General features: G+C 54.4%; 5 protein-coding genes across 5 annotated transcripts; 2 read left to right on the top strand and 3 right to left on the bottom strand.

Moving 5' to 3' along the window:
• Positions 1-5: 5 nt before the first annotated feature.
• Positions 6-1,079, bottom strand: HD553DRAFT_32975 (uncharacterized protein). The gene has a single exon (XM_046181936.1). The coding sequence runs from the start codon at positions 903-905 to the stop codon at positions 123-125; it is 783 nt and encodes a 260-aa protein (XP_046036589.1). The 5' UTR covers positions 906-1,079; the 3' UTR covers positions 6-122.
• On the top strand, positions 936-3,173 carry HD553DRAFT_311496 (general substrate transporter). The gene is made up of 7 exons (XM_046179975.1): positions 936-1,072; positions 1,150-1,189; positions 1,270-1,710; positions 1,776-2,244; positions 2,315-2,592; positions 2,672-2,823; positions 2,914-3,173. Exons 1-7 carry the CDS (start codon positions 1,011-1,013, stop codon positions 3,104-3,106), a joined length of 1,635 nt encoding a protein of 544 aa, XP_046036588.1. The 5' UTR covers positions 936-1,010; the 3' UTR covers positions 3,107-3,173.
• HD553DRAFT_311493 (P-loop containing nucleoside triphosphate hydrolase protein) lies at positions 3,174-5,246 on the bottom strand. The gene is made up of 5 exons (XM_046179974.1): positions 4,713-5,246; positions 4,527-4,626; positions 4,326-4,442; positions 4,072-4,242; positions 3,174-3,980 (listed from the first exon to the last, which is right to left on the bottom strand). The coding sequence occupies exons 1-5, from the start codon at positions 5,007-5,009 to the stop codon at positions 3,376-3,378; spliced, it is 1,290 nt and encodes a 429-aa protein (XP_046036587.1). The 5' UTR covers positions 5,010-5,246; the 3' UTR covers positions 3,174-3,375.
• Positions 5,247-6,083: 837 nt separating this feature from the next.
• HD553DRAFT_32875 (armadillo-type protein) lies at positions 6,084-14,060 on the top strand. The gene is made up of 18 exons (XM_046181890.1): positions 6,084-6,373; positions 6,475-6,807; positions 6,891-6,970; positions 7,038-7,131; positions 7,191-7,419; positions 7,480-7,883; positions 7,942-8,586; positions 8,650-9,148; positions 9,215-9,424; positions 9,482-9,805; positions 9,868-11,261; positions 11,331-12,472; positions 12,541-12,833; positions 12,894-12,964; positions 13,026-13,050; positions 13,117-13,361; positions 13,433-13,580; positions 13,640-14,060. The coding sequence occupies exons 1-18, from the start codon at positions 6,302-6,304 to the stop codon at positions 13,819-13,821; spliced, it is 6,390 nt and encodes a 2,129-aa protein (XP_046036586.1). The 5' UTR covers positions 6,084-6,301; the 3' UTR covers positions 13,822-14,060.
• HD553DRAFT_350108 (succinyl-CoA ligase alpha-chain mitochondrial precursor) lies at positions 14,040-15,492 on the bottom strand (the record flags this gene model as incomplete). The annotated part of the gene is made up of 7 exons (XM_046183508.1): positions 14,040-14,385; positions 14,454-14,519; positions 14,586-14,606; positions 14,695-15,035; positions 15,107-15,172; positions 15,238-15,353; positions 15,447-15,492. The coding sequence occupies 7 exons, from the start codon at positions 15,490-15,492 to the stop codon at positions 14,040-14,042; spliced, it is 1,002 nt and encodes a 333-aa protein (XP_046036585.1).
• Between the last annotated feature and the right edge of the window lie 306 nt (positions 15,493-15,798).

Here is a 15,798-nt window from a genome sequence, read left to right as displayed (position 1 = left end):
AACATGACGAATTCTACCCAAGACTGACGGACATGAAGATACAGATTGATCTCCGCCAGGGGCATCATGAATCGATCTGAAACTTTCGAATGAAGAGGCCGACGACAGATGAAACATTTGGTTTACGCAGAACGGTTTGTGGCACTGCTCGCCTTCAAGGCGGCGAGATCTCGGTAGGCAATTACTGACGACCGCTGCGTTTCGAAGACGCACTGCTGCCAAGAAAGGCCACTTCTCACTTCCGAATATGAAACCTGCTGAAGTCGTCGTGCGATCGAGCGCAATGCAATGCTGCCAAGCCATCTTATGGACCATTCCTCGAAACGAAAAGGTTCGGCTGGAAGCGTCGGAGATCTGTGATCTTGACGAGGAGGCGACATGGTGACGGGGATGGCTTTGTCCCTCGCACATGCCGCTCGCTGAAACTGGTTGCTGGGAAACGAACGACCGGTTCCCCGCCGCAATCCCCTGGACCCCTTCGAATCCAGTGCGCCTAGGCGCTCGGCCGGTTGGGGATCGAAATGGTAGAATCGGGGATCAAGGAAAACCTCCCGAGAGCACGAGAGGCGGAAAGTGGAGGGAAGACGCGTAGACGGCTTACGCTTGCCGGCGGCAGCCGACCTACTGCCGCATCGGTTACCAGCCGAGAGCCCTTGGAGGGGCGTGACTATGGTTCCCCCAGGTTCTATTTGCGAATCTCGCCTGTACTTGCGGCAAGCTTGCAGCTGTTCATTCGCTACGTCGATGGCTACGAAGCTACGAAGTGTTGTTTTACCCCGTGACCTCGTGCACGGGACCCGGGGGCGAGACAGGGCAGGACGAGGGAGGGAAGAAAATTCGCCAGAGGAAAATGAAAGGCCAGGGGATTGCGTCGTCGTCCGAGTACTTAGAGCTGGGGTGCCCATTCAATATAAGGCCTCGACCTCCAAGGGGTCCCACCTTTGCAGATTCCATATCGCAACTGGATCATTTCTGGCCACACAGGAATTCGCCAGTAAGACTGTCCAACAATGGTGGCTGCTATCCCCAACCACACCGACGACGAGCTGGTCGGGCTCGTCTCTCGTCCTATGTGAGTGTGGAATACGCTTGCAAAACGCTCGGGATCTGGCTCTGACTGATGAACCTGCTTGACCTTACTTTCGATAGCTGGCACAAGTCCAACCGTCGAGCTATCTTCTTCTGCTTCGTAAGTCCGACCATTGTCACAAATCCGCTACGACTTCTGCAGCGGACGACTCGCTGACCACCTCGATTTGTCCCCTCCAGGTCTTTGTGCTCGGAGCCTTCTTGTACGGTTACGATGGAACCTACTTCACCGGTATGCTGGAGATGCAGCGTTTCAAGGAAGACTTTGGTGATTACGATGCCACCACGGGGACCTACGAGATCAAATCGACCTACACCGCCGTCTTCGCGTCGATCGTCCAAGCCGGAGAGTTTGTCGGATCCTTGATGGCTTCGGTCTTGGGTGACTATCTCGGACGAAAGGGAGCCCTCTGGACCGCTGTCTTGATCGTCACCATCGGATGTATCCTTCAACTCATCCTTGTTGGATCGGTCTCGCTCCTCATCGTCGGTCGATTGATCCTCGGTATCGGTGTCGGTATCGTCTCGAACTGTGTGCCCATGTACCTGTCCGAGATTCCTCCTGCCGCCATTCGTGGTTCGATCGTCTCGACCTGGCAGTTGACTTTGGCTATCGGTCAGGTGAGTGGCCCGGACCGCAAGCGCTTGCCACATGCACTATAAGCTGACCTTGCCCCGAAACCCAGGTCATTGGTGCTTGTATCGCTCAAGGAACTAAGGACTATGAGAGCACCTTTTCGTGGCGATTCCCCGTCGCTTTCAACATTGTCATCACTCTCGCCATCGGCATCGGCTTGCTCTTCGTCCCCGAGTCTCCCCGATGGCTCACCCAGAAGGGCAAGGATGACAAAGCCTTCCGAGCTCTCGAAGCCATCAACAAGAACAACGAGGACCTCGATGCCGAGACCGAGCTGGGAATCCTGATCGCAGCTAGAGAAGCCGAAGCCAACAACGAGGGCAACCGATCCAGGTGGAAGGACCTCTTGTTCGTCCCCGCTGACCGAAGGCGATTCATTTGTGCCTTTGGTATCCTCTGTTGTCAACAAATCTCGGGAGTCCAGTTCATCTTCTCCTACGCCACCCGATTCTTCACCGACATTGGTCAGACCAACGCTTTCTTGTACACCATCATTGTCGACATCATCGAGGTTGTCGGTGAGTATCGGCTTACATTTCCGGTTCGTATCTGTCGTTCACCTGCTGACCCTGTTGATCCGCTTTCCAGGTGTCATCATGTCGCTGTTCATCGTCAACCGATTCGGCCGTCGTCCGCTTCTCATCGGAACCGGTATTTTCATGACCTTGACCGATATCGTCATTGGAGCCATCGGTATTGAGAGGGATCGAAGCGCGCCGATGAACACTGCCATTGTCGCCATGATCATGCTATACGTCTGGGCCTTCAACTTGGCCTGGGGACCCCTCGCATGGGCTTGTGCAACCGAGCTTTCGCACGGAAAGAACAAGACCAAGATCATGTCTGTCGGAACTGCCGGATTCTGGGTGAGCAGACGCCTCCTGAGCGAGATAGACAGGGCGAGCTTGTGTCTGACTTCGCAAACATACACCCTGGTTCATTCAGATCTGCGCTTGGGCCGTCACCTTTACTCTACCGTACTTGTTCGATGAAGATCAGGCCAACCTTGGTCCTATGGTCGGTTGGATCTACGCCGGTGGTGGATTGATCTCGGTCTTGTTCGTCTACTTCTGCATTCCCGAGACTCTGGGACGAAGGTGAGCTTCCAACTGCACTTTAGCTTTACGAGCCAGAAAGAACTTGTTGCTGATATTCGTTTCTGCTTGTGTCTACGCCCAACCTTTCAGCCTCGAAGAGATCTCGGTCATGATGGACTTAGGCGTGCCCACTCGATCCTGGACCACTTACCGTGTCGGCAACGTCGAGCAGAACTTCGGCGACGACGAGTTCCGCTCTGCTGCCAAGCGGGGCAAGATGAACCGTGGCCAGTCTTATCACGTCGAGAACCCTACCCAGGGCAAGGAGGAGAAGGATGCCTAGGCGGAATAACTTGTAAACATCAGATAGATTTTCACTCATGTAGCATACAATTACCGAAATAATCGCATCTGACTAGCTGTTTGTTGGACGAGTACCACTTTTGATTCCGAGGCCTTTCTCAATCATGATGTCCGCGTCGTTCGGTCGATACCTGCATGCGCCTCCGTAACGACTGAATGCAAGTATGATGTAAAGGCCAGTCTAGCCGCGAAAGCAGTGATTTGTGAGAAGCGCTTGAGCAGATGCAATCCCCCCAACCACCGCTTAACCTAGCGTCTCGTCTTCCTAGACCCCGGTGCGATCCCACCCGCGTTGGCCATCTTGGCCTCCCATTTCTTCTTCCTCTCCTCTACCGCGCTCTTCTTCGCCTTCTTCTTCTCCTGGCTCAAACTCTCCGGTATCCCATCTGCCCGACGGTTACGTCGTTCTTCTTCTTCTCGCAGATAAGTCGAGACGGTCCGGTCTACCGCTGCCGTCAGACCTAGTTCCCGCTCGGGTTCAGCTGGTGATTCCGAGTCCTCGCCCTCAACGACTCCTTCGTTTTCAGAGATCGACCGTGTCCGTCCTGCGGCTGCCGGATCCGACATCAGGTCATCCAAAGTCCACCTCCCCAATTTTCCTTCCCCAAAGCTCTTGAGGAGGTATCTCTGCGCAGCATCAACATCCGGTATGCCCCCGATCATGAGCGTTCCCAACCTCTTTGCCAAGGCAGTCAAGAGTTCTTCCAGAGCGTTGGTCTGATCCGTGAATGCGGATGGTAGAGGAAGTCCGGGGTAAGGCGAGGTAGATGCGGTGAACCTTGGATGTAAGTTCATCCGGTATAACAGGTAGTCGGCGAGGATCTCCGGGGGGAACAAGCTCTCTTTGATTCCGGCTGTAGAGCGAATACATATTGCTCACTTCGAATTCAGCCTACATCCAGCTGACGGAGATCGATCTCCCGGATCAGGCGATGGGGTACTGACAAGTCAACCCCAATTTCAACCCGCGTTCCATCCCTTCCTCCCCCTTGCCCAGATAAGGTACCATGATCCCCGCCATATCGTATACATATACAGGCGGGGTTTCGTGCACCTTGACTGTCCCCGTGAATTTCCTCGTATGCCCTGGCAAGGAAGATGTCTGGAACGCTTTCCCTATAGGGTTGGATCATCCCAGAATATTTCGAGTCAGGAGTTTTTCGTCAGGACGAGGGCGATGAACAGGAGTAGGAACCAACCTTTCCGGACCCCAACCCGACGAAGGGCATTAAGGAGTGATGACTTGCCCACATTCGGCATCCCTACTACAAGCACCTTCATGTCGTGTAACGGGTCAAAGTTTCTCTTCGAGACGTCTACAAAGGAGTCAGGAGCGGAGTATATGTAATGTTTGTAAGTACACGTGTGTCGGGTATTCACGAGAGGAACGAAAGACGTACCTACCGCATGTGCGAGGACTTTGCGGACGTCCCTATCGCTGCGTGTATCGGCGAAGAAGATGCTCTGATTGGCGTGCTTCTTGAACGCTCGTTTCAATGGCTAGCCAACAAGGAGAGAAAAGAAGTCGATAAGCTCGGATCAATTCGATTTCGAGCATCAATCTCTTCGGGGCATCCAGAACTGACCTCTTCGAAACGCTCTTCAGCTTGGTCCCGTTTAGTATACACTACAACCTTTTCCTTTCCCTTCCCTTTCCATCCGCTAGGCCCCGCCAAGTTCATCCTGCCCCAACTCTCCTCCAGCACCTCATCGAATGCCGGATTGATACTTGTCAGAGGTAGGCGTGCGTCTCTGGCTTCGATAACCAGGTCGATATCCTTGAGAACGGTCGGGAGTTTCGTCAAGGATCTGGACATGTGTCCAGCGAACCATGAGGGCGTATTGGTGGGGAACGGAAAATGCGTCCTGGGAATGAACGACATGATCGGCTTGGTGTTTGGGAGATGGCTGATGAGCTAGTTGGAAGGGTTAAATGCCAATCTGCATGCTGCATGATTGTTAAATCGGGCCCTGCGATCTGCACACGATTGGGATAGACAGCTTTCTTAGTAACGATTATTCGTTTTGAACTTCACTCGCCTACTCTCTGTAATCTAATCAGCTCCAATATCGATATCGATTGCCGGAGTTTCACGTCGGCGATGTTGGCATCAAACGGCATGCAGCGTGATCTTCTGTAGATCTGTAGATTGAGTGCACCCTAGACCTGGGGATCTATTGGATCATAGACCTACGACTTACCGTGCATCGTCAGGCTTCGATGGCTGCACAGGATCTGGATGGGTATGGACATGACCACAACTTTCAGAGCGGCTCGAGCCACAATCACTGCTGCAACTCCGGCGACTCTGACTTCTGTCGAGAATCGATGCTTCTCCGAATGTCATCATCTACTCAGCAAGGCGATCTTGAAGCTGCCAGCGGACAGCCTACAAGCACAGTGAAGCGCCCACAGGTAAGCCTATCAGCACAATGTGAGATTACGTCTTTGAGCGGGAGATCCAATGTTATCTGGTAGCGCACTAGGTTGACCAGTTTCATTCATTAGCATTGAAATTGGTTCCTAGGTCCACAAATTCCTGGCGACCATCAGATTGCCTGCTTGCGCTTCTCGCAACAAGTCATCACATGATAATGCTTCGATCATCGCCTGCGTCTCTGGATGATCTACGACCTCTTACGGAATCGCTATGCCTTTTCTTCTGGCCCGCCGGCGTCGATTCTGGCCTCGATGAAGCCCTTCGATTCGCCAACAATGTGGGCCGATAACGATATATACTTGTGCACGACGACCGAATCCTTTACGTTTGTATCGATCATAATCAGTAGCAACCCTCTCCTGTCCGCCGTGACGGCGATAACGAATAATCATTATGATCGTATCGTTGTATACACGTCGCCCACCGTCCCTTCCCTCCGTCTCCCTCGTCAACAACCGACAAAGACAACAAATCCAAGACTCGGATCAGAATGCATGTTCAGGGGGGCAAGGGGGGTATGGAATGACTTGTTCACATATTTCGCACCCCGTCATAACGCAACAGCGGCAGATATCAAGTTAGGTATAAAGATCGGAGAAACGACACTAATCGCCATCAGCTACGCCGCCAAACGACATCTAGCTCATAGCTCGAGATCGACTCCAACTTGGCCACAAGCAGTTCAGTCAACGAGAAACCGAACGAGGTCACCCGACAGATACACGCCTTCGATCATGGATGATGGGGCTGCTCCGCCCGAGCCGGATTACTCCTTGATCCCGCTTCAGGAGAGATGCGTGGATAAAGTCAGTATCCATCATTCTCTGTTAGACCAACCCCTTCTTAGAAGCGACAACAAGCTGACCCACCGGAATGTACCTCGTTGTCAACTCCTCGCTCATTGCAGAATTGGAAAGCCCGACTATCAGCCTACACGGAGCTAACGCTCAAATTCAGTAAAACTTCCGGAGACGACGACCCCTTCTTTCGCCCCTACCTCTCCGCCGATCTCCTGCGGTCATGGGCGACAGACACGAACGCTGCCGCCCAGGAGAAAGGACTCGAAGCTCTCTGTAGCCTGATCAGAGAATCTGGGGAGAATAGCGCGAGGACAAGAGGGGATGTGATGGGCGGGGTCGTGGACAAGGGGTTCATCTCGACTAGGGCGGGGACAAAAGCCAAGGCGATCGAGGTGGCTTTGCTGTATATCGAGGTGGAGAACGACGGGTCTGGGGTGGTAGTGAGTTTCGAGTCTTGAAAGAGCCGTTTAGAAGGGTTCGAGAAGCGATGCTAAAATGTTTGCTTGTTTCACCATATCGACAGTCGGACGTATTAAGAGGACTGGATGCCAAACAACCCAAATTGGTGGCCACCACCGTAACTTGTCTTCGCGAGATTGTCCAGTCAGTGCAGACCTTTTCGGTGCTCCCGTCGACTTGATATGGACTGATCAAAACCCTCAATCCCTAGCGCTTTTGGGATCAAGCCTCTGGGAGACGTCAAGGTGTTGATCAAGGCGTTGGTCAAGATCTTCAATCACAATGACAAGGCCGTCAGGAGCGAGGTATGAACCCTTTCTCGTTCGATTTAATGGGTAATGCTCATCTGCTGTATTCTCTTCAGGGAACACTCCTCGCTCAAGCATTATACCGTTATCTCGGACCCGCCCTTCTCCCCTCATTGGCAGATCTGAAACCTGTGCAACAGAAAGAACTGGGAGAAGGGTTCGCTCAGCTGGATTCCGCTGGAGAAGGCGCTGGAACGGGCAAGGCGACGAGGCTGACTAGAAGGGAGAAGAGAGTCGAAGAGGAGAGAGCTGCCGCGGGCACAGGAGACGCGGACGACGAGGCGGGTGAGTTGAACATGTCATGGCCTGCGCAGTGTGTAGGAGGCTGACGATCGCTTCCGATAGCTACTGCTGATGAGCCACAAGCTATGGACCCCTTGGACTTGATCGAAGCGGTCGACGTCGTCCCCCTCTTTCCTGACAACTTTCACTCGGTCATCACCTCGAAGATCTGGAAGGAAAAGGTCGAGCTCCTCGCCGAATGTGCCAAGATCCTGGAATCTAACCCCAAGATCAAGGACGTGCCCGCGCTCGGCGATATCGCTACGGCCTTGGGGCAGAGAATGACGGATACAAACGTCAACGTCGTCAGCGCCAGTGCTGGGGTATTGGCCACACTCGCTCAGGGGGTCGAGGGGAAAGGTTTTGGGAAGCACAAGGGGGTGATCGTACCGCCTATTCTGGACCGGCTGAAAGAAAAAAAGACAATGGAAGCGTTGGGAAAGACGTTGGATGCGGTGTTCGAGACGGTAGGCGTTGTTTTGTGATGGCGGGGTATAACGAGATACTGATAGGATGTTAGTGTAGGTGTCGTTCGCCGACGTTACTGGAGACTGTGTGACTGCTCTGCAGAATAAGAATCCGGTAGCGCGACAAGGAACGCTACAATTCCTCGCTCGAGCGTTGCAGAACACTCGGGACGCGCCCACCAAATCCGACCTGGATGTCATTGCCCCGGCCATCGTCGGTCAACTCGGAGACTCTCTCGAGCCCGTTCGGAGCGCTGCTGCGGAAGGACTCGGTTGTCTGTCCAAGATCTTTGGGGAACGTCCGATGAATCCGTATCTGGAGAACATCACTGATGCGCAGAAGACCAAGGTGACAGAGGCCACTGGCAAGGTCGAAGTCAAGTGCAAGGCCGGGACCAAGGCTGCACCGAAACCTGCACCTGCTACTGCGGCTGCGGCTCCGCCCAAATCTACGGGACCCAAGATCCCTGCGCGACTGGCAGCGAGGTTTGGAGCTAAACCCAGCGAAGTATCGGCGTCCAGTGAGGAAAAAGCTCCTGAACCTGTCCAGACTGTACCTTCACGACCGCCATCGGTGACTGCGATCTCGAAACCCATCTCCTCACATGTCTCAAACGAAGAGGTCGGAGACGCGCTCGCAGCACCGACACCGCTCAAGAAGGCTGGACCTCCTGCGCGTCTCATGGCTCGTGCAGCACCACCGGTACGTCTCGTCAAGGTCTCGCTTGTGCAACTACCAAATTGACTTCTTCGTACCGTTCCGTAGGCAGCCAAAAAACCCGCTCCAGCTGCAGCCAAACCGGTAGCGAAATCCGGAGCCGGTAAGGCTGCTCCGGCACCTGTGTCTTACGACGTCAAATACAAGTTTGCCCCAGAGGACGCTTTGGCTAAAGCTGCCGAGGTTGTTCCTGACGACATTCAGACGGGCTTCAAGAGTGGCGCATGGAAGGAACGACTGGAAGCTGCAGACAAGATGACGGCTTGGATACAATCCGATGAAGGCGCCGAAGCCGACAGCGAAGTCTTGTTCCGATATCTGTCCACATCGCCAGGTTGGGGCGAAAAGAACTTTCAGGTGTCGTCCAAGGTGTTTGCCATCATGGCCGAGCTCGCTCAAAAGTCTTCGAGTTTTGGCAAGTCCTCGGCCGCCCAGGCGATCGGACCTCTAACCGACAAGTTGGGAGACATCAAGTTGAAAAAGCCTGCAGGAGAGGCCTTGATCGTGTTTGCCGAAAAGACGTCCCTTGGCTTTGTCCTATCACAGGGTGAGTTCCGGTGCATCCCATCCTGCGTACACAGATTCGCTGATCAGAATCACTTGGGTCGACAAGCCTACGACTCGATGACCAAACAAAAAGCGCCGAAAGCTCAGGCCGACGCGTTGACCTGGGTCAAGCAAGCAATCATCGACTTTGGTATCAAGGGGCTTGCCTTGAAGGACGTCATCAATTTTTTGAAAGTAGGACTCCAGAGCTCAAACGGTACCGTGCGATCCAGTGCGACCGCCGCGCTCGTGACTTTGAAGCTGTTTGTCCAGACCGGTGAGTCACTGTCCTGCCGATAGCCCCTTTGCACATTGACTGACGTCGCGAATGCAGACTTGTCAATGTTTCTCGAGGAACTGAATCCTACCTTGCTCGCGACTATCAATGGCGAATTCGACAAGATCGCCGGTCAGACGGCTCCGGAACCGACACGTGAGAGCGAGGACCTAGCCAACCTCGGCGATGCCGGAAGCGCCGATCCTGCAGTGGGCGGTGACCCTATGGACGACCTGATACCACGAGTCGATCTGAACAAGGTGGTCGCGACGACAACGGTGCTCAAGGATTCTAGGAGCGAAAACTGGCGGGTCCGAAAAGAGGCCTTTGAGGCGCTCGAAGCGGAACTCGATCGCAATACTCGTTTGAAGCCAGAGATGGGTAGGTGTGGATGCAGGAGTTTGTTGTTTGCCGGTGCGCTGATTCATTGTGAATCCATACAGGCGAAATCGGACAAGCTCTTAAGCTGCGTATGGACGATAGCAACATCGCAGTCAAGCTCTTGTGTCTTCGTATCATCAGCAAGATCGCTACCGGGATGGGTCAGCCATTCCAAGCCCATGCTAGGCTGTTTTCGAGCCCGATCGCAACGATCTGTGGGGATCAAAAGGTGACCACGAGGAACGCCGCCGTGGAAACGCTCACATCAATTGCGGATGCGTGTCGCTCGATAGACGCTATGGTCCCTGGCTTCGCGTCCTCATTAGAAAAACCGAACCCGGTACTAAGGGGTTGCGTCCTCGCTTTCGTCGCATCTATGTTCGCCAACTATGCGCCCAAGAGCGACCTGGCGCCATTGTTGCCCTCGACCCTGGCTTCGCTTGAAGACCGTAATGGAGATGTGCGTAAGGCGGCCCAGGCCCTGTTGCCGTTCATCCTACAGAGCGTTGGCTATGACCACGTCATGGGGCAGGTCTCCAAGCTCAAGCCGGCGTCCAAGAGCACGGTCACGCCCCTCGTTCAGGCCGCTCGTGCCGCTTTGGCCGCGTCTGCACCAAAAACCAGCCCGGAGGAGATCAAGCCTACTACGAAATCGATCGAGACGAAACAACCTGCGACGCGTCCGGCTGCCAAGTCGGTCCTTACCGAATCGAACTCGGTTCCGACATCGATGGGTTCCCAACCGACTCTTCCAAGCGCCGGAGGGAGCGCTGCTACACCTTTGCGAGCCCGAGTGGAACCCGTGAGGCCTCGTGGCATGCAGATGAAGAACAACGCGTTGCGTGCCCCGGGCGCGACCTTGCCAGACTCGTCGGATCATCGTCTGCCGGCGCCCACCAGATCTTTGGCTGGCGGAGCTGCGGGTCTTGTCAGGTCGTTGGGTAAAAGGCCAACCGCGCCCGTGGCAGAAATGCCTCTACAGGATTCAGCGACTGCTGCCCCGTTCCACACCACTGACATTGCTCCCAAGACGCAGCGAGAGAAACGTGACCTGGCCAGGTGGACTTATGACGTCAACAACTTGAGCCCACTCGTCGAAAACCTGCAAAAACAAATGACGGATCACGCATCGGCAGAGGTCCTGACGCTGCTCTTCAGCCGGGATCGGTTCGCCGAAAAAGACCATACAGCCGGATTGGCGATCATTGACGACCTGTACTCGGCCGAGGAGGACGACACGCCCTTTGACCTGGTTCCTGAGGTCGCTCAGAGCATCCGTATCGCCAACAGGGATCTAGCCTTGAAATACGCTGGGATTAGGTTGCACGATGGAAGCACCCAGATGGTTATCAAGTGTTTGGATCTGGTCCAGCACATTGTCGAATCGGTTGACCGAGCTAGAGCCGGTTTCACCGAGGCGGAGGGCAATGTGATTGTGCCCGCATTGATTTATCGAGTGAGTGGCATCAAGATCGATCTGGCATCGACAATATGCTTATAGTCGTTGTTTGCCCCTTTTCGCTAGCTTGGAGACAATAAATACAAGGACAAGCTCGCAGCCATCTTTGGCTTGATCGATCGTACCATGCCCGCAAGCCGGGTCATGCAGCTGTATGTCGACTATGGCATCGCATCGTCGAGCTCGAAAACCCGGGCTGCTGCCATGGAACAACTCGCTCAGCTCATCCGTCGACGAGGAGATGTCGCAGCGTCCGCGACGAATGCGACCAAGACTTATCGAAGGATCGCCGAATTCATCTCGTCGGCCGATAGCGCGACCCGAAGCGCCGCTTTGGACTGCATCGCGTATATGTATCAGCACACCGGAAACAATGTGCTCAGCATGATCGGCGAGCTGCCTCCCAAGGAGAGGGACCTTCTAAAGAATCGTATCGATAAGATGGCCCTGGGCACCGGAGCGGCGGCTTCGGCCGCATCACCGACTCCCCCTCGATCGACTATCCCAGCAAAGACGACGCACATTGCCAACGGCACAGCGAGTACACCAAAGAGCGAAGACGGGGTGCCGTCCACCGCAAGCTCTCCTGTACCGCAGAGAAAGGCTGCGGCGCTGTCATCAAAGATCCCACCAAACAATGGTGTCCCCAACTTGGCTCGCACAGGCCGCATCGTATCGAGCGACAGTACCAACTCTGCGACCGGACGTGAGCCCCACTTCAGACCGCTAGTGGCATCTTCTAGCGTTGAGAGCCACAGCGATAGTCGATCCTTCGAGCACGAAAACTCGCGCATCAGAAGATCTGTCCACACGATCGAGGACAATAACCCCGACGTCAGCGTCGACGCGCTCAAGAACGTTCAGAAGCTCTTGTTGGAGGCTCCCGACGAGATCATACCCTATAGCAACGACCTGATGCAAGCCATCGCTTCGAGGCTTCAGGTCGTGTTCAGAAACCCCTCGACAATCTCTGAAGCGCCCTCGTTCCGCCTGACCAAACATCTCATTCAGACGCTGAGCAACTTTTGCGATCATCCTCATCTCGTCGAGATAATATCGGGGACCAATTTGAGGCTACTCATCCGGCAACTCAGCCTAGGACTCTTGTTGACTGATACGGCGGATGGCAAGCTGAAAGACATGTCGCGCTTCATGAACATGTCCATACTGAGGCTTTTTGCAACGGGGCAACGGATAGCCATCTTTGAGTAAGTTTGCGGAGGGTGTAGTGAGCGTCTGATTTCGTGCAACTGATACATGTGTCACGCGGCGATAGTGCTCTATTCAAACTGCTTCAAGCGCTCGCTCTCGAACTCACGGAAGGGGATTCCGAGCAGGATTTCAAGGCTAAGCACGCCGAGCTGATCTTGAAATGCATCTGGAAACGTTCTCGAACCACGGAAGACGACCTGAGAAAGGGCATCATCACCGAAGAAGACATCTTTACGATTATCGAAGAGTTCCTCCAGGTGATCACTCCGAAGCAATGGAGGATCCGAGCCGCGAAAAAGGTACCCCTGGGTGACATGCCTTTGCGGACCGTCAAAGTGCTCATCCAGCATACTATCGGTGAGTGAACGACCCAGAGCCTCCAACATGACACATAGCTAAGCGCACGCCTTGCTCTAGCTGCCATCGGTCAGGACGGCGTCATGGATTGCTTGAGAGGCATTTACGGTGACATTTTAGAATCGACTCATGTGAGTGCGCCCCAATGAATTCCACAATTTTACCTGGTCTCATTTAGCGGTCGCGCTCTAGGTTTACACATATGTCTACAAAATTAGTAAGTGGAAAGTGGAGAGCGAGGGCAGAGTGGAACAGGTCGTGCTAACGGGACCGCCACTCACAGCACATTCACCGATGGAGGATGCTATCCCTCCACCCAGCAAGGAACCTGTCCCTATCCGATCCAAGACGCCGATCGAGTCGTATTCTGCGCCTCCTTCAGCTTCCGAATGCGTCCTGATTGATGTCGGCGAAGTGCCTAGCACAAGTCGAGCCAGTCGTCAACCAGGTCTTATTGAGGACGATCTCGACAGGCAATTGGAAGATATGATAAACCGAGCCGCGTTGCCACGGACCACGGGCAGTGGGGTGAGTTGCGGCGGATGTGTCGTTCGTGACCTCGATGCCAATCATACTGACTTTTCGACTCGCTGGCTCAGTCACAAGAGCTGGCCACGTTACTCCAGGCTCATCCGGAAAAGCATGGCAAATACGAGGAAATCCTCAACGCCATACTCGGCACCAATCCTTACAGGCTGTATGTGAAACGAAGCGTCGACAGACGCCTCCAAGAACGAAACGACGTCGGTGAGTCGCGACGAGCGTCAGACGAAAAAAAAGCATGACCTGACCAGTTTCACGTCCAGCTATCACACCGGTATCACCGAAAAAGACATCGCCCAAGCTCGTTCAGAAACGACAGTCGTTGGCTCCCGGACCTCCTATTCCAGCGGATGCCGATGCCGACACCCAACTGGCCATGCTAAAAGACAAGTTCCAATTCCTCACTTCGGCAGGAAATCAGGAAGAAATACACCCCGACCCATAATTTGATACATACGACCTGAATCCGCTCATCGTTCCTCTTTTCGCACAACGTTGTATACGTCCGTAATGACCATGATCTAGCATCTTTCTTGTACCGGATGGGCAGTCGGCAAATGCACTGTCATTGTTGTGTTTTTGCATAACGGATCGCTCTTGACGCCCGCTGCAGATACAAGGCCTCCTTTCGCGCTACGCCTCCGCCGTTTCACATTCCTGCATCTATGCGAGACCAGCCTCCTTCATCGCCTTCAACATCAAGTCACCGATCTGAGCGGGAGAGGTGGCGATCTTGGCGCCGGCCTTTTCCAGGGCCTCGACCTTGGCCGAAGCGGTTCCCTTGCCTCCCGAGATGATGGCACCGGCGTGACCCATCCTCCTACCAGGAGGAGCGGTGGCACCGGCAATGAACGAGACGACGGGCTTGGGGTTCGATCGGGTCTTGTTGAACTGCTCGAGGTAGGCAGCGGCCTCTTCCTCCATGGTTCCACCGATTTCTCCGATCAGGACGATACCCTGAGTCTTGGGGTCTTCAAGGAGGACCTTGACGACGTCGATGTGTTGGGTACTGAATGGGGGTCGTCTAGGTTTAGCGAGGTGCGCGGATCAACATCATTTCTCTCCCATCACGCTTACCCGGGGAAAGGGTCACCACCGATACCGACGGTCAAGGTCTGTCCGAGACCGGCGAGGGTGGTTTGGCTACGAGGGCAACGAGGGTTAGGAGCGATTTTCGTGGGTTCATGGAGACACCGGAGCGCAACTCACTTGACGGCCTCGTAAGTCAGGCTGGAGCGAGAACGAGACGATAGCAGCGTAAGTTACCACGATAGCGACGACGACCTCACCCTGAACCCGAACCCTCTGCTGCACTCACGTTCCGGACCTGGAGACGATTCCGATCTTTCCCTCGGTGAAAATGTGCCCGGGCATGATTCCCATCTTGCACTTTTCGGCGATCATCCCCGGGCAGTTGCCGCCGACCATCCTGGTCTTGCTCTGGCTCCTGAGCGCGTTGTAAATCATCAACTGGTCCCTCTGCGGGATACCCTCGGTGATGGTGACGATCAGGGGGATCTCGGCTTCGATGGCTTCGAGAATGGCACCGGCGGCAAAGGGAGGAGGCACGTAGATGACGGTAGCGTCCGGGTTCTCCTTATCCTTGGCATCCCTAACGCTACCGTAGACGGGCAGACCGAGGTGGCTCTGGCCAGCTTTCTACAAGGTCGGGCGGCGGTGTTTAGCTGATGTTACTCGGATAGCGATATGGTATCCTATTGACGACATACCGATGGGCTAACACCGCAGACGTATTTAGATCCAAAGTCCAAAGCTTGTCTCGAGTGGAAAGTACCCTGTACATGTTCGTCCTTCGCATCAGCCTCGACCCGCATATCATCTCAACAGCCTGCCTACGTACGGTCTTTCCGGTGAATCCCTGGACCATAACCTTGGTGTTCGAGTTGATGCTCAAGTTCTTGATGGTATCCTCGTACGAAGCTCGAGCGACGGACGAAGTGGCAAATGAGCGCTGGCCTGCAAGACATGGCGAGCGAGAGAAAGAACGTTTGGGCGGAAGAGTCAGCTCTGCAGGGGGTCGTCGTTGACGAAGAGCTGCTGTGGGCTCACCAGCGACGGCCTGAGCGGTAGCTTTTCGGAGAGACTGCTTGAACATGATTGGTGAGGGTGAAGCGATGCGAAGCAGACAAGATGAACCGATTGTCAATCAGGAGGATGGCACGGATGTCGATAGTTGTATGGAATGGATACGATGATATGGATACGTTCGAGCGCTGGATTCGAGAGAGAGATGGGGCTAACCGGCCGAGGTTCAACAGCGCGGACATCCCTAGCTCATGCCATATCTCGACGCGAAAACATTCGAATGTCCGCGTTTCATCTGCTTACGCCCGTCTACCGCCGCACCCTCCGCCTTTCACATCACGGCCAGCCGTGAACTCTTTCGCTCGAACCACTTCCC

This window comes from Filobasidium floriforme, assembly GCF_021052385.1.
Source record: "Filobasidium floriforme strain CBS 6241 chromosome Unknown HD553scaffold_11, whole genome shotgun sequence".
NCBI classification, from domain to species: Eukaryota; Fungi; Basidiomycota; class Tremellomycetes; order Filobasidiales; family Filobasidiaceae; genus Filobasidium; species Filobasidium floriforme.
This window is presented reverse-complemented; position numbering and strand designations above follow the sequence as displayed.

Bases quoted from the DNA above. Each gene is read 5' to 3' on its own strand.
- HD553DRAFT_32975 (XM_046181936.1), bottom strand. From the start codon at position 905: ATGGGCACCCCAGCTCTAAGTACTCGGACGACGACGCAATCCCCTGGC.
- HD553DRAFT_311496 (XM_046179975.1), top strand. From the start codon at position 1,011: ATGGTGGCTGCTATCCCCAACCACACCGACGACGAGCTGGTCGGGCTC. The intron at 1,190-1,269 runs GTAAGTCCGACC...TGTCCCCTCCAG, and splicing joins GAGCTATCTTCTTCTGCTTC to GTCTTTGTGCTCGGAGCCTT. The intron at 2,245-2,314 runs GTGAGTATCGGC...TCCGCTTTCCAG, and splicing joins CGACATCATCGAGGTTGTCG to GTGTCATCATGTCGCTGTTC.
- HD553DRAFT_32875 (XM_046181890.1), top strand. From the start codon at position 6,302: ATGGATGATGGGGCTGCTCCGCCCGAGCCGGATTACTCCTTGATCCCG. The intron at 9,149-9,214 runs GTGAGTTCCGGT...TGGGTCGACAAG, and splicing joins TGGCTTTGTCCTATCACAGG to CCTACGACTCGATGACCAAA. The intron at 12,473-12,540 runs GTAAGTTTGCGG...ACGCGGCGATAG, and splicing joins CAACGGATAGCCATCTTTGA to TGCTCTATTCAAACTGCTTC.
- HD553DRAFT_311493 (XM_046179974.1), bottom strand. From the start codon at position 5,009: ATGTCGTTCATTCCCAGGACGCATTTTCCGTTCCCCACCAATACGCCC. The intron at 4,627-4,712 runs GTCAGTTCTGGA...CTTGTTGGCTAG, and splicing joins CTGAAGAGCGTTTCGAAGAG to CCATTGAAACGAGCGTTCAA. The intron at 4,443-4,526 runs GTACGTCTTTCG...ACTCCTTTGTAG, and splicing joins AGTCCTCGCACATGCGGTAG to ACGTCTCGAAGAGAAACTTT.